General features: G+C 39.2%; 2 protein-coding genes across 2 annotated transcripts in view; both read right to left on the bottom strand.

Moving 5' to 3' along the window:
- Window positions 1-16,294, bottom strand: part of nebl (nebulette) — a gene marked incomplete at both ends in the record, with an annotated part of 173,050 nt that overhangs the window by 72,767 nt on the left and 83,989 nt on the right. The gene's annotated exons all lie outside the window — the stretch shown is intronic.
- Window positions 1-16,294, bottom strand: part of LOC306771105 (uncharacterized protein) — a gene marked incomplete at both ends in the record, with an annotated part of 91,377 nt that overhangs the window by 59,921 nt on the left and 15,162 nt on the right. Inside the window, 14 exons of the mRNA XM_079260168.1 lie at window positions 454-561; window positions 1,079-1,189; window positions 5,260-5,370; window positions 5,611-5,721; window positions 5,945-6,055; window positions 6,165-6,275; window positions 6,358-6,468; window positions 11,586-11,696; window positions 11,809-11,919; window positions 13,007-13,117; window positions 13,215-13,325; window positions 13,838-13,948; window positions 14,042-14,152; window positions 15,216-15,329. Of these exons, the coding sequence (XP_079116294.1) occupies window positions 454-561; window positions 1,079-1,189; window positions 5,260-5,370; window positions 5,611-5,721; window positions 5,945-6,055; window positions 6,165-6,275; window positions 6,358-6,468; window positions 11,586-11,696; window positions 11,809-11,919; window positions 13,007-13,117; window positions 13,215-13,325; window positions 13,838-13,948; window positions 14,042-14,152; window positions 15,216-15,329 (1,554 nt within the window). The remainder of the gene's footprint in view (window positions 1-453; window positions 562-1,078; window positions 1,190-5,259; window positions 5,371-5,610; window positions 5,722-5,944; window positions 6,056-6,164; window positions 6,276-6,357; window positions 6,469-11,585; window positions 11,697-11,808; window positions 11,920-13,006; window positions 13,118-13,214; window positions 13,326-13,837; window positions 13,949-14,041; window positions 14,153-15,215; window positions 15,330-16,294) is intronic.

Here is a 16,294-nt window from a genome sequence, read left to right as displayed (position 1 = left end):
GTCATCATGTCCAAAAGAGGAAGCAGTGAGAGAAATGGTCCAATTCTCAAGAGAGAAAGACTTCGGCAAACATTTGTAGCAAAGCATAAACCATGCAGTCTCTGACTCTGGCCTTTTAAATAATCACAATTAGGTTTAAAGTTATGTTGGGAGTTTCAGAGAGAACAGCTCTGTGCTGGTTGTACCAGGTATGCTGCATGCTGCATGGTATAAGCTCTATGAAACATGCTGAAGGACTCAGATCAGCATCTTACTTGAGTTTTTAAATACACTGACAATGAAGATGTAATATGAGCACCAGAGGACTCATTCAGACAAAACACAGACACATTAAAGCAGTGTCAAATAAACAGAAAGCTGCATCTAAGAGGACTATAACAGCAAACACAGAAACAATTGATCCTGTGGAGGATAATATAAACGCAAGGGCTGCTTTAGAGTGTGAATAATCACCTGGCTCTGCAGCTGGGATGCCTCTTTAGCATGTTGTGTTTCCAGAGTCTCGGGCAGCGAGGAGTACAGAGAGCTCACCACTTCCTTCTTTCCTGCTCTATACTTCATCTGAACACAAAGCAAAAGAAAAGTATCCATGGATTTAAGCTCACTGCACACATGAAGGTAAGTGATTCATAGTGAAATAGAGCAGTTTGTCATCTGCATAACTGATGACTAACTCAGGATCTGCCCTCTGTGTGCTGAAGAGACATTTCCACTTCTTCTTTTTCTCTTTTTGTTCTTTTTACTTAAAAAAAAAAAAGAAAAAAAAGAATAAAAATAAAAATAAAATAAAATAAATAAATAAAGACATTTCCACTTTTTTCTCTTTTTATTCTTTTTACTTATAAAATAATAATAAAAATAAAAAGAATAAAAATAAATAAATAAATAAATAAATAAAAATAAAAATAAAAATAAAAATAAAAATTTTAAATTAAAATTAAAACAAACAAACAAACAAAAAAAAAGACATTTCCGCTTCTGTGTTTTTTACACATGTATCTGGCTGGAAATGACTATCAGATGATGTGTCTGTGCTGTATTTTCCAGTCGAAGCAGGTAGAAGCATCCTCTTCCTCACCTCACTCTGCAGCTCAGAAACTGTTTTAGCAAACTGAGTCTCTGCAGTTTCTGGAAGCTGGGAGTAAAAACTCTGAGCAAGGTTCCTCCGACCGCTCTCTTTGTACTTGTTCTAGAAGAGATGGAAACATGCAGGAATAAATATGAGCAATAAATATCATGGTTTGAAGTTTTTGTTTAGTTCTTGGTTCTGGTTTCCTGTTTTATTTTGTAGTTTCTTTACGTTTTCAGTCTTGATTTGTTTCCTGTTTGTTTATTCATCAGGTTTCATTTAGCTTATCCCTTCCTTGTGTTGTTGCGTTTCCTCTGCACATATACCACTTTGTTTCAGTTTCACTTTGCTGTGTCAGTCTCTTTGTGTTAGGAATCTTTGGAAGAGTTCCCTGTAACCTGCATCCTGCCTCCTGTCTGCATTTAGGTCCTCATCTCCACTATCTCTTGACAATAAACAAATAAATCTTCCAGCTCCCAGCAGTGTTCGGGCTCTGCTAAAGCTTTTGGGTCCACAGGAAGACCAGTACGTTCTGTTCATTGTACAATAATTAAAGGTGAAATACAAATCAAGCTCTCCATCTTTTTGTGGCACAGAACGGCACATACTCCATCGCAGATCTCCAAGAGCCTGCGGTACTTCTTTCTTCCTGTTTCTGATGCTAATCTGGCCTCTGATGTTTGTCTACAGTGTAAACAACAGATAGCGTTGGGTATTTAGGAAGGTGAGTATTTATAGGCAAACAAAACATTCTTACTTCATTTCCAGCTATTTTGAGGAGCCTTCGGCTCTCAGCTGACACACATCCTGGATCCCTCCAGCATTTTTCAAAGCTCATGTTTCTTTGATCTCCTTCCAAAATATGCAAGGAACAGAGCAGGATTCGAGCTATTTGGCTGAATCTCACACAGCTAATTAAATGTTAGTTTAATGTGCATTTATCTCCTTTACAGCCACCCTTCTTTCATTCTGTTACAGACGGATGATGAAGCTTAAAACAGAACCGAGGTGAAGCCAAAAGAACCGTATGGGGCTAAAAAGGTAACGTCATACTGTCTGAATAGATGGATAAACCAGTTCAAACATGGCTATTTTCTCTGTCTTATATAAGCAGTGGACAAACAGACAGAACTGGAAAGGTGTGTGTTCACACTCTTCTGCTTACTCTGCCAGGACATCTTAATGGTTTGGTGCTAATTTTTTACTGTAGAAATAACTTCATGGTTAAACTGTAAAGACTAGCGGATCGGATCATCTATCATCTTCACACTGAAAAGGTTTCAATATTTACAGATTTGTAGACGACGCTGAACTTCTGGGTTTCTCAGGAAATCTGTTGCTTAGAACTGGATCTTGGTTTATAAACTTTTAGAAATGTTTTCTGATTATTCATGTTTTAACTAGCAGGTGAAAGTACATGCCAGCGCTACTAAAGGCCAGGAGCTTTCGGCGAGATGGATACCGAGGGAAATGCAAGAGCCAGTACAAAACCAACAAACTTCAAAATTCCCACAGCGGTATCCAGAAGAAAAAAATACAGTGAAGAAAAAGTTTAAAAAAGTTAAAATAATAAATAATTAAAATAACATTTGTTGTTATTTTTTATTTGTCCAATGATTAAAGTAAAAGTGTAAGAAATGAAATGATCTAAAGTTGCACCATAGTTTTCATATATTCACAAAAACATCCTGTATGGATATCTCACTGTGTTTTCGGTGTAGGATATACAGAGTTCATATAGATTCTGGATAACAACATTGTATATTCTGGTACTACAGTACTCCCAGAGCACTTGCCTGTTTGGCCTACTCGCGTTCACTTCCTCAGTAGTCTGATATTGTGCAGAGTCAAGCCAGACACAGAGAATCCTGAAGGTAGTTTTTTATTTTGGTATAGAGGGTCAAAGGGTGGGGTTGTGTGTTTAGGCTGTGTGTGTGGTTGCGTAAGTGTGAATTGTTTTTATGTTGTTACGCACTTTGAAATGCACCTGTATGAAAAGTGCCATATAAATAAAGTTTGATTTGATCGGGCTAATTTTTGGCAGCTTTCTAATCATAAAGTTAATGTTGAGATCACAAACACAGTTCCAAACAAAAACAATCACAAGTCTAAAGAAGTAAAAGTGACATAGTAGCTTCTACATAAGTATGTAGGCTTTCCTGCTATGTTACAAAACCACGGGACTGTGTGTGTGTGTGTGTGTGTGTGTGTACGGCACCATCTTGGTAGGCAAGCACGGCAGGGTTGGCATGGTTACTACCGCAAGTGACTGCATGAAAAAAGTTCAGTTTTCCTGAAATATGATCTGATTAGTGTGAAACGCAGCGTATGTTTCGCCATTTGTGCAGCAGTAAGTTGTCATAACGTTCAAGAGAAGACGACAGATTGGCCTCAGATTTACAACCCCAAGACTGAGGACTGACGGGCTAAAAAAATCCTCTGTTCCTTGTGCTGTAATGTTTTTAAATAGGCTCAGATCATTTTACTCCCTTTTATGTGTTTTATGTGTTTTTTTTTAACTTTCTCTCGTAGTGTTTTTATCCCCTTTTCTTTTATTTAAATTTTTAATTATTTTCAAATGGTTTTTAAGTCGCTTACATTATGGTTGTTGTGAGTGACTGGATTTATTGGGTGATTTTTGAAGAACCTGTCTGTAAATCAAGTTTCCCATTGAGGATAATAAATAGATTGAATCTTGAATCTTGACAGGTACGACTCGATTCCCAGCCGACTCAAAAAGAAAACATACGGCTCTCTGCCGTGAGGCAGGAGGGCAGGCAGCCTTCCAGCACAAGCTGGGTGTCCAGTGATCATGTCGTAGACGATACGATACAAAGTCTGAACATATACGGTTCCAGTGTCTGTTTGCTTTGAATGGAATGTATCCTTATATACTGGTAAGCAGAAAATGTTAAAAGGGTCCTGTTATGGTATTATGAGAGGGTCAGTCTGAAGTAAATAAAGCGATTTGTGACAATAACTCGATCAATCCCAGTCATTCTGGTCTCAGAAATAAAAATAAATTAGCCTGAAATGCGCATAATAGTTCCACTTTAAAAAATAGATTCTTGGTTGGAACTATAACCCCCAGATTAAAACTTTCTGTGGCAGTCGGTACAAAAGCTTTTTGAAGGAAGTTCACAATAAATCTGTTCATGAAGCCTGCAGTAAAATATTTATATCCATTCAGGATTATAGCTAAAATAATGACGTGTCCAGGAAGCAAACATTAGGATAGTTAGTCACACTCGGGGCTGAGGAGAACCTCTCTACTGGAAGGCCGTATTACTCGCATCTACGGAGGCCGGCGGGTGCAAACGCGCTTCATATAGAAAAACAGCTGCATTCAAGAATAAATATGCAAGCAGCAAATGCTGCATGTATAGAAGAGAGCTGCAAATCCAAAAACGTAATGCAAAACAAGGAAAACATGCTGCAAACAAGCTGCGAATACAGAAAAGCGCTGCATGAAGAAAAACAGCTGCAAAAAGAAAACGCTCCAAGAGAGACAAACGGAGGGGACACTGGAGGAATGGAGGAAGTTTGTGCGCAGGAGAACAACTACTTCAAGTGGAGTTACCACCATATAGTCTAGTTCGTTTCTTTATTCGCAGCGCGTTTTTCTTCTTTTGCATTACGATTTTGGATTTGCAGCGCTTTTCTATACATGCAGCGTTTCCTGCTTGCATATCTATTCCTAAATGCAGCTGTTTCTATATGAAGTGCGTTTGCACCCGTTGGCCACCGTACGCAGCTTTTCATAATGCTTCATGTTGTCAGAAAGAGAAATCACATATAAAAGTTGATATTTTACTTTACAGAAGCATAAAGTCTTCCCATAATTTCTGCAGTTCATCTTTAAGGATCATAAAAATCACACAGTTTCTGTAAAACAATTGTTTAAACCACTGAGGAATAAGAGCTGAATCATGGATGTAGTTTAGAAAAAAGTGTGTCTTACAGTAAATCAGCACATAAAGTATGAGAGTGTATCCAGTCATAAAAAATTATCCTCATTATTAACATTGTTAATTTGTACAAAAGATCCAGAAAAGCAGAAAATAAATTCAGATATCTGAACAATCTACTGGTATAAGTTTTTAAAACTCAGAATATTTTTTATCTGGGACAATTAATGAAGTCGTCCCGGCCGTAGGTTCTGCTTTCCTGGACTTCTAGCTGTTAGTTACCTCGCTCTGCATGTCGGTCATCTCTCTGGCAAAGCTGGTTTCTAAAGTGTCGGGTAAAGTGGAAAACAGAGAGCTGGACATCTCCTTCTTCCCACTTTCCTTGTATTTAATCTGTAAAGATGAAAAAAAATGCTTCAGCTTTCAGCAAATCTAAAGTCAAACTGTTGTTTTGCAAAAAAAAGCATCATCCCTCCTGTTTTTACTTCATGCCAGTCTAACATAAAGGCAAACTGGGAGCAGTGGCTTTGAACTGCAGACAGTATAGACTCAGAGAAAAGTGTCTTGTTCTCCTCGCTGGTAAACATTCTGCACATCCTTCATACATAATGTGATAAAACTTGAGTATTTTACCTCACTAAGCAGATCTGCAGCTTCTCTGGCTCGTTGCGTCTCAATGGTTTGAGGCAGCAGAGAGTAGAGGCAGGTATTTACTTCCTTCCTACCGGCCTCCTTATACTTGGTCTAAAATATCACAACGAACACACAGTAGTTCTTCTGGCATCAGTGATGTTTGCGTTACACAGATATTAGAGCTTCTATTTACCATCCATCATTCGCTACAATTCAACCAACAAGACACAGAAAAGTTTTGCTAAAAGATGTAGAAGTGACATAACTAATAACAACATGTTCTCAGGCAACAGCAAGAGGACGCTTCTAGATCTTCTGCTGTGTGTGAGCGTACCTCGCTCTGCAGCTCAGACAGCTGTTTGGCCAGCTGTGTCTCCGTGGTCTCCGGCAGCCGATGGTACAAACTGCTCTGAATCTTCTGCTTCAGACCTTCTCTGTACTTCACCTGCACAACATGGAGGAGAATTTGAACAAGTGGATATTTGGGTGACCTGAGCTTGATGCTAGTTGTGGGGTTCTCTTTACGTTTTCACAGAAATGGCCTGGCTGTTTACCTCACTCTGCAGCTCTGACACCTCTTTGGCATGTTGTGTGTCGATGGTTTCCGGCAACAGCGAGTACAGGTTGATGTTCATCTCCTTCTTACCGTCTTCTTTATACTTTACCTGACAAAAGACAGAGATGCCAGACAATAAATAAACAATGTTGACGTGAGTGCATGTGAATTCTGATTGGTTGTCCTGATACCTCACTGAGCAGATCAGACACTTCTTTAGCATGAGCCGTCTCCAAAGTCTCGGGCAGCTGGTGGAAATAACTGGAGGAAAGACTTTTCTTCAGGTCTGCTTTGTACTTCAGCTGAAGGCAAACAGGTAAAACAACAGGGATGAATCAGAAATGTGGACATGTAAAAAAAAAACAGTTATTACATTCAGAGCCAGATCTCAGATCCCAAAATGCGAGTGGTAATTTGAGTGAGCCATCTAGAATTGCTGAACCTCAGATCCCAGCTGATTTGCGGAGACTGATTGCATAAATAGTCAGGAGGTGCAAATATATTGCAGACTCCCTATTTAAATAAGGGTTTTGTGCGTTTCGTGGTTTGTAGCAGGGCTAATTGGAAAAAAAGGTGCAAAAAGAAAATTCAATCCTGAAATTTGGAATGTTGGTGAATGAAACCATCAAACAATTAAACAGTTAATGTTGGATAAGCGATATGTTTTTATTGTTGTATGTTCATCCTAAATATATTCACACAATGGTGAAACATGTGTTTTCTGCATCTCTTTGCTTGGTTTGTATGTCTCCTTGTTGCCATGTCATGTGCACAAATATGCACGCAGACTGTCTGTACGTCCTTTTGAAAAATGTTAACTAAAGACACAGTTTCTATCAGAAAAATTGCTCTCAGGTTTATCAGATCACATTGCAATTACAAAATTAATCTTTTTTTTTCCTCTCAACACATGCAAAATAGTAAACCAACATCCCATTTTGCATACTCATCATGGTAGACGTACTAACTGCATGCAGACATGCTATTTAGCACCTTTAAAAGACGCAACCCTCAATCAATCAATCAACCAATCAAAACTTTATTTGTAGAGCACCTTCACATACCACAACATAACCCAAAGTGCTATACAGGTAAAATAAAATAAACCAACATTAATAGCACAAAAAAAATGCTTGAAAGACAATGAAATAGATCAAAAGACAAAATAAGACAGTAGAGACAAGAAAAGGCTCTGTCTCCATGAGTCACAAGTCCAGTCCTAGGGACCACTAAGAGCATCTGGTCTTCAGATCTAAGAGCTCTAACGGGACAATGATGCTGCAGAAGCTCAAAAAGGCACGAAGGTGCCAGATCATCCAGACATTTAAAAGCCAAAAGTAAAACTTTAAAACTATTCTAAAAGAGACAGGCAGCCAGTGAAGAGAACGCATCACAGGGGTCATGTGTTCACGCCGTCTTTTCACCATTAAGAGGCGGGCAGCGGAGTTCTGGACCAGCTGCAGGCGGCGGAGGAGAGACTGGTCAGTCCCAGTATAAAGTGATTTACAGTAGTCCACTCTAGAGAAGATAAAAGCAGGAATAACCCTTTACAGGACGCCATGAGGAATATAAGGCTTCACTTTACTGATAAGCCTTGAGTGATAAAAACTAGACTGGTCCACTGCACTGACCTGCTTATCAAATTTAAAATCAAAATCAAAGAAGACACCAAGATTTTTAATAAAAGGGCTAAAAGAGTCTAAAGAGCCGACAGCACTGCTGCATCCTACCAGCAGGTCGGTTTTTCCAGAAGTAATTACTTCAGTTTTATCCTTATTTATGCAGAGGAAGTTTAGTTCCATCCATGTTTTAATGTCAAACAGTTCTGCAAACTTTCTACACCACAGGATCCAGCAGACGTTAAAGGAAAATAAATCTGAATGTCATCAGCGTAACAGTGAAACGACACATCCTATTGTTTAAAAATAGACCACAGAGGAAGTAAATATGATGAAAGAGGATGGGACCTAGGATGGAGCCTTGAGGTACCCCATGTTTAAGAAGAGAACTGCCCAAGATGTACTGAAAGATGAAAAACAATAAAAATAGATATAACTAAGACAATAAACATCATTGTGTATACACAGTATTATGTAAATAATAAAAACAAGGCAACCAGCAAACACACTTATATTCTCCATCTACAGAAAGTGACAAACTTTGGTGAAGAAACATATAGCAGGTGCTGCATAAATGAAGTTTCTTGTAGAGATTTTTTTTACCTCGCTCTGCAGTTCAGAAGCCTCTTTGGTGTGCAGCGTGTCCAGAGTTTCAGGCAGAGTGGAATACAAAGAGCTTCTCACTTCTTTTATCCCCTTCTTGTACTTCATCTAGAAGTAATAAAAACGTTGTTTTTCTTCTCTGAGGAGATTCACGGACCAAAATATAAAGTTAAATTATTTAATAACATAAACAAAATGAATCAGGTGGAAGAATTTCTGCACTGCTCAGAAAGGTTGTGTGTTCTTTTCTTTCCATATTATTGTTCCCCACACGTAAAATTAACCTTACATATTGCAAAGACCAGAAACCAAATCAACCGGGGCTGATTCGGGATCAGACGTGTTGTAAACTTTCATATTGAACAGAGCTAATCTTACTTTTTTCAGTCTTTACTGCATCTCTCTCACCTCGCTCTGCAGCTCAGCAACATTTTTAGCAAACTCCATCTCAGCTGTTTCTGGCATCTGACTGTAGATGCTCTGAGAGCGACTCTTCATCCCATCTTCTTTGTATTTAATCTGTCAAAACAAAAGTAAAAGATTTACTCTATGGAGACCTTACATTATCTTTTCTCGAATAAAAATGCCATCTTTATCTCTCCTATTTGTTTTTTATATCTTGTCTTTTCCTCCCTCATGTACAACACATATTTGTGTCCTTTCAGATCAGCGCTGGAGGCAAGCCAAGCCTCATTAGTGCAGACTGTAGCTGCATCGCAGCCTCAAAGTGCAAATTAAATAGGCTGCAACTCAGATAACCTCTTTGATCCTTTTTATGGAGATAATATGACTTGCGATGACCAGCTCATGATAGAAACATCAGATCTGATCAGAAACTAGAACACTGCAGCTCTCTGCAGACACTACGGCAAGTCGTTAAAATTTAAACCATCTGGTGAGACTGCATTAGCATACATCTACTACTGTTGGTGCATGAGTCTGTGTATAAGTCATTAAATCATTGCAATAGCTCTGCTATGTCCTGTTGTGTGCATTTTAACAATTATCTTATCCCCTCTTCTACTGTAGTTCCACTGAAGTAAATGGACTGCACTCATATAGTGCTTTTCTAGCCACATGTTGACGATTCAAAGTGCTTTTGCACCACATCTCACGTTCAACCCACATGCAGCATTTGCATTGATATATACTGAGTATAGGTGGGACTCGATTAAAATGCATTTAATTGCATTTCAATTCAGAAAAGTGTAAAAGGAAAGAGAAAATATCCCAGGCCAAAACCAAACAGACCTAAAGGTAGAGGGCCATTTTGAGTTAAGAGTCAGCGTCAGGGGTTTCCAACTCCGGTCCTCAAGGGCTACCATCTCGCCAGGGCCGGATTAAAAGTGCGCAGATCCCTGGACCCAGAATGTTCCAGGGGCCCCCTTCCCCACCGCAACATTGTGAAAAGGGGGTATGATATACTGTAAAAAGATCATTTCGAACAACTCTCAGCCAACGGTACCAATAGCAATAGACTAGACACTGTGGTGTAACTATCTGGTTTTTATGTACTTTTTGTTTCATGTCCAAACTGCTGGTTTTTTCCACATTGGCCCCAAGTGGGCGTGGGCCCCTGGGCCTGTGCCCATAATGCCCATTGGATAATCCGGCCTTGCATCCTGCATGTTTTAGTGTTTCCCTGCTACAACACACTTGATTCAAATGAAAAGGTTCTCCACAACTTTTTGTCACCTTCTGCACTGGTCTGTTAATGAGCCACTGATTTGGGTCAGGTGTATCACAGGAGCAATGCTACTTTGAACTTTTTCCATGTTTTCATCCACATTCGCTCTTTAATAGACATTAGCATCTGACAGTAAGGCAGGATCTGATCAGCAGTGGCAACTTCGTGAGTTTCATTATCTGTCTGGTCAAGCAGAACTTAGCTGATCCTCTCTGGCTTCATCTGCAGCTGCAAGAGCTTCGGGAGAGGAGAGATGCCTTTGGCGGCGATCCTCACTGAGAAGGGTAAACGATAAATGCTTTCATGTCAGTCTCAAACAGTCTACAATAACACCAGAAAAAGTCCCTCGCTTTTTGCTGGACACTTTATTTAAAAAGAGTCTCTAGAAGCGTCTTGAAACTCTCTAAATATCCACCAAAGTTCAAATCTATTAGCCAAGCTCTGACATGTGCATCACTATTAATGGTGTGCCTGGAAATCGTGCCCTGACAAACGTTCTGCGTTGTTTGGCAGGCAAACCGCGATTAAAGTGTTGATTTATTTAAAATGCATTAATTTGTTTTTTTTTTTCCCAATTTTTATTAATCAATTCTAATTCGTGTCCCACCCGTAATATTAACTGCTTTCACTTATAACAAACTCATTCATACCCAACGGGCAATTTAGGAAGTAATATGGGGTTCAGTATAGTTGTGCTCATATTTATTCATACTCTTTCATTAAAGAAGGAAAAAAAACAGCTGCCTGTAAAATAAGCTGAAATTGACTAAAGTAATAATAAATAAAAAAACGTATAAAAATCATTTCATTATTTTCTAATTCTGGTTCAATAGAAATACTTTTTTTTCCAAAAGCAAACAAATAGATAATTTATTACATATTACATCAGTCATAAAGTAATATTTAGTTGAATAATCCTTTAATGTTTCCGCTCCAGTCAGGTGTTTTCTGTTCCTCTCAGTCAGACTTCTGCACCTGTTGACAGGTATTTTGTCCCTCTGTTGAACAGAAAAATGCTCTAATTTGTCCAGGACACATTTGTTTGTTTGTGTTTTTTTTTTTCTTTCTTTAACTCAAATAAATAAAAAAACAGTGTCTTATATTACTAAATGATATTTTTGCAAATTTTTAGTTATTGTTCGTTTTTTAAGTCTCCAGTTATTTGAGTGATTGTTGTAAATTCAGCCTTTTCTTTAATGAAAGGGGATGAATAGATATGAGCACAGCTGTATCTTGCAGGGTAAGCCTGGAACCGACCCGCCGACTGTCTAGTTGGTAGCAGACTGCACTTTCAGTCAAGACTAGCATTTATAGCGATGCTAGGTGTAGCACTTCGCTAAGTGGCGTTTGACCGGCCACGCCGCCACGTGAGGACACCACACACATAATCACCGTATTAAATGGCTACGGTATGGTGAAAGCCCAACCTGCCATTTCATTGTACTACTCAGATAAGCTCCATGTCGGATTTGTTTTGGAACGCGAAGGAAAGCAGACATGGTTTTCATACCTCACTCAGCACGTCGCTCATCTCTTTAGCGAAGCTGGTTTCTGAAGTCTCGGGCAGAGTGGAATACAGCGAGCTGGACATGTCCTTCTTCCCGCCCTCCTTGTACTTCACCTGGAGAGCACGAGGAACCAAAAGGTCTTATTTATATCCAAACCTTTGGGTTTGTTTACCTTCTGTCATTCTGTAAACAATGATGCTCTGAGAAAAAAAAAACATCTCTGACCTCACTGAGCAGCTCTGATGCCTCTTTTGCATGTTGTGTCTCCAGAGTTGCCGGCAGCTGAGAGTACAGACAGCTGCTCACCTCCTTCTTTCCGGCTTCTTTATATTTTGCCTGCAGAATTGAAAATACATCCTGAAAACATTCCAGCTGTCTAGAAACAGGCTAAACTATCACTGAACCTTTAGGCCAGAGGGCCTGATTGTTTTCTGGGTTTCTGCAGTCTGATCTTAGAGACCAGTGAATCAAAATGAGACTAAAATATGTGTTTTAAACTTTCTACTTGTAATAAAGCACAACTATAATAATTTAACTTTGATTTAATTTACAATAGTTAATTAAATTTTTTACTTGTCAACAGCGTGAATATTTTATCTTGTTACAACTCAGTGGTGTCACATTAGTCCCAGTTTTAATTTAGATTCCTGTTTACAGACAGCACAAAAACACAACTAAAACTGTTGTATAATTGTGTTTCTTCAAGGTAAAAATCATCTTTTTAATTTTTTTCATTTGCATTTTTGTTGTTTGTTAGTTGAGTTTATTTAATTATTTTTGTTGAGAAATCTTTCTGGAGCTTAATGATGTGTCTTTGGGAGGGACAAACAAAGTGAAGATGCATGACTTATCCTTACTTGGAAAGACAGAAACCTTTAGGCTCCCTTTATACCCAATCATGACACCCTCACCTCACCCTCAATTTATAATCTTTCAAAATAATGTAACAGTATATCAAATAAACTCTGCTCTTATTATTTTTTTCACACATTTTTTCTTCACTCCTTTGAAAATATACATTAAATGAGGAAATTATAAAACTTTCGATCAAACCGAATAATCCTACAATCTGAACAATCTTTTTAAAATGCTTTAAAAAGCTTTAAAATGGGAGAAACTCCACAGAATACAATGTCTTCAGCTGAAACTATGAGCTTCACTCTGACTGCCAGAGAATCTGGTGGAAAACTTAAAGTTTCTTTGCAGCTGTCAGCGTTTCAGTTTCCATCCACTTGGGAGTAAACAGACAACATTCATTATTTTTTAGCTCACTTCATCACTGTGCCGCTTCTACTCTAAAGATTCATTTGAAATGCTGACATTGAGGGGAAAAAAAACCCAAACAACTTTCTAAATAGAAGTTAAAATCAGCTGTTTTGAAAAACCCTGAGACTTGTTGCTGTGAGAAGCATTGTGAGCGTACCTCGCTCTGCAGCTCAGACAGCTGTTTGGCCAGCTGTGTCTCCGTGGTCTCCGGCATCTGATGGTACAAACTGCTCTGAATCTTCTGCTTCAGACCTTCTCTGTACTTCACCTGTAAATATAAACAGCTCAATGCACCATAAACAAAGTTTATTCTGTTCAAACATGAAAGAAAAACCTGAACTTTTAACCATCCAACAATGAGATACCTCACTTTGCAGGTCGGAAACTTCTTTAGCATGTTGTGTGTCGATGGTCTCAGGCAGAAGAGAGTAAAGGTTGATGTTCATCTCTTTCTTACCGTCTTCTTTATACTTCACCTGCAGTAATAACAGTAAAGTCTAAAACTTTAAGTGTTTTCAAACAGAGAAAAGACTTATGTTCACTGACGGGAACAGTGTTTTAAAACCTGGGGTTTATTTTCACATCTTTGTTTTAGAGGCATTTGTTTTAAAAAATGAACAGAAAGTCTGGTTGTTCTGATCAGTCACATGAATTCATGGCAAAATATTAATGGCAACTGGGATTGATTACATTGTGCTAATTTTCTTCTCTTTACTGTCAAACACATTTAATATGGAAAGAATATTTTCCGTATAAAACTTTAAAATCCAAACAGATGTGGAGCGATACATAAATACTAGAAACTTCTTGTATGTTTAAACTGTTTTGCAGTCATGTTGGCGTCACCATATATGAAGCAAAACATGCTGTTTTCTGCTCTAATCTAACCAGCTCTGCAACAATGCTCATAAACAAAATTGTCTTTTGAATCTCATTAATGCTACAAGCATGAAAGGGTTTATTTGGTGTTTTATGGTGGTTATTGCACCTCGCTGCAGAGCTCAGAGACTTCCTTGGCGTGAGCTGTCTCCAAAGTTTCAGGGAGAAGAGAGTACAAACAGGAGTTGACTCCTTTCTTCCCGGATTCCTTGTACCGCATCTGGAAAGGTTTTAACATACAAACCAAAGGCTTATTTACACCTCATGTATCCGATCTGAGGAAAAATGATTATCTCCTGTGACTGAGTCTCACCTCGCTCTGCAGCTCAGCAACGCTTCTAGCAAACTGCGTCTCGGCGGTTTCTGGAAGCTGAGAGTAGAAGCTCTGCGAGAGGCTCTTCCTGCCGCCCTCCTTGTACTTACTCTGAGAAAAAAAGTGCAAAGTCGTCAGTCAGCATCGACATAAACCTCTGAAGTTACTTCATGGAGCAATTTGTCAGGATAACCAGCCTTATTTTCTCATGTCATGTTCTCCAGCTTCATGTTGTTCGGGTCATAGAATTTAGTCTTAAAGATTTTTTTATTACTTGACTTCAATCATGCATAAAACTTAAATTCCTGTTTTAGCTTACATCTTTGTTTACTCATTACCTGCTGTGTTACAGAATACATGCAGTCTGTGTTTAGAAGCCTGAATCATGGGGGTGAAATTCATATTTACTGTACAAGTGTTGGAGATTTCCCCCTTGTCAGCGTGTTTTCAGCATGTTTCTGTTGTACCCATAAACTGTCTATAAAAAGATTGGCGGAGCCTCTGTGACGTCACCCGTAGGTTTCTGAAGAGGTGAATTGAAGCTCGGTGGGCGGTTCCTACCATCGTCATCTTGGCAGCGTCATGCACATCGTCTTGCCCGGAAAATACAAATATGGGCAAAGAGTTGGAGCTGAGAGGGGGGCTGTGAGTGTCATGGCGGATGATTGACATCAAGCGATCTCTGAGTTTTCTGTAGCTAAGAGCTAACTGAGCTAACCCGGAGATAACAGGAGATAACCAGCTAACGGTAGTAAGCGGGCTAAAGCTAAGTCACGCTGTTAATCGTCTAAAAACCGCGGTTGTTCTACGTTCTTCTGACTTGAAGTGGGAGATCGGGTACCTGTCAATCAAAAGGACACGCCCCTAAATATGGCGAACTTAGAGACTAAATTACTTTTAAACGGTAGTTAGAAAAAAAATTCACTCCCCCCACAGTTGTCATGAAGGTAAACCTGACCTGTTAAACCTAAAATGGATTTTTGAACCAGGCTGTAAACATGTTTATTTCTGCTGTGAAGTTGGTCTTTTTAACATGGGAGTCTATGGGGATTCGCTCTGTTTTGGAGCCCCTAGTGGATGAAGGGGGAACTGCAATATTGTACACTTCCACATAGGCTTCACTTTTTACAGCCAAAGGCTCTGTCCATCTTTCATTTATGGTCTGTGGTCGTACCTCACTCTGCAGCTCGGTCATCTCCCTGGCAAACTGGATCTCTGTGGTGTCGGGGAGCTGGGAGTAAAGAGAGGACGGGACCCCTTTTCCCATGACCTTGGTCCGATAATTCACCTGGTGGAGAAACAATGAGACAGAGAGGAAACAACGTCATGTCTGTTTCAGATCTAAGATGTAGCTCAACACACTCCTGACTTTACTTAATAGTTTGTTTTAAAAGATTCGGAAAAAGTGAAGAAAAGGTGTTGAGATTTTTGTTTGATTATGAATAAACTGATTGGTTCTGCGTTGGAGTTTGGCTGTTCTCCCCATGTATGCAGGGATATCTTCAGCTTCCTTCCACTTCCTGTCTAAAAACACCTGTCATGTTTCGGTGTTTCTGAGTAGTCAGATTTATTCTGAAAGGTCTGACATTACTTCCTGTTAGGATGAACACGTCCGGGTGACACGGAGTAACATGTTGAGGTCCTGAACAGCAATGCAGATAAAATGAAGTTGGACTGGTCTCCATGTCTTTATTACCCCCCAAGAAGAGGGGGTACGTAGCAACATGCACGTCAGCTTCATCTCCGTAGGAGTGGATGTGAGGGTGATTTGTTTGTGTTGACCTGTGAAGGGAGGGCGACCTTACCTGCCTATATCACCTGGTAACTGCTGGAATCGCCTCCAGCTCTCCTCCAATGTTGCAATAAGCAATTCATAAAATGATGGATGAATGAATTGGGCTTGTTTGGATTAGAATTACTTTGATCAAATTAGATCATAATTGGAATGTATTTATTTCAAAACAGTGACCAGCCATACTGTTGCACATTTTTCTGTAAATATCCCAGATTAAAGCTAATAACTAGTCTTTAGGCAGGTAGATGGACTTAAATGAACTTAATTTAGGAACAGAATATAACATAAGATTGGCAACGTGTCCAGGATGTTCCCTGCCTCTTGCCTGATGATTACTGGGATAGATTCCAGTTTCCCCAACACCCTGAATTGGACCAAGTGGTTCAGAAAATGAATGAAAATAACACAAGACATGGACAACAGCACGCCCGGGGTCAAAAGGTTGGAGATTAAAAGGA

Source organism: Telmatherina bonti (genome assembly GCF_933228915.1).
Source record: "Telmatherina bonti genome assembly, chromosome: 20".
Taxonomy (NCBI): domain Eukaryota; kingdom Metazoa; phylum Chordata; class Actinopteri; order Atheriniformes; family Telmatherinidae; genus Telmatherina; species Telmatherina bonti.
This window is presented reverse-complemented; position numbering and strand designations above follow the sequence as displayed.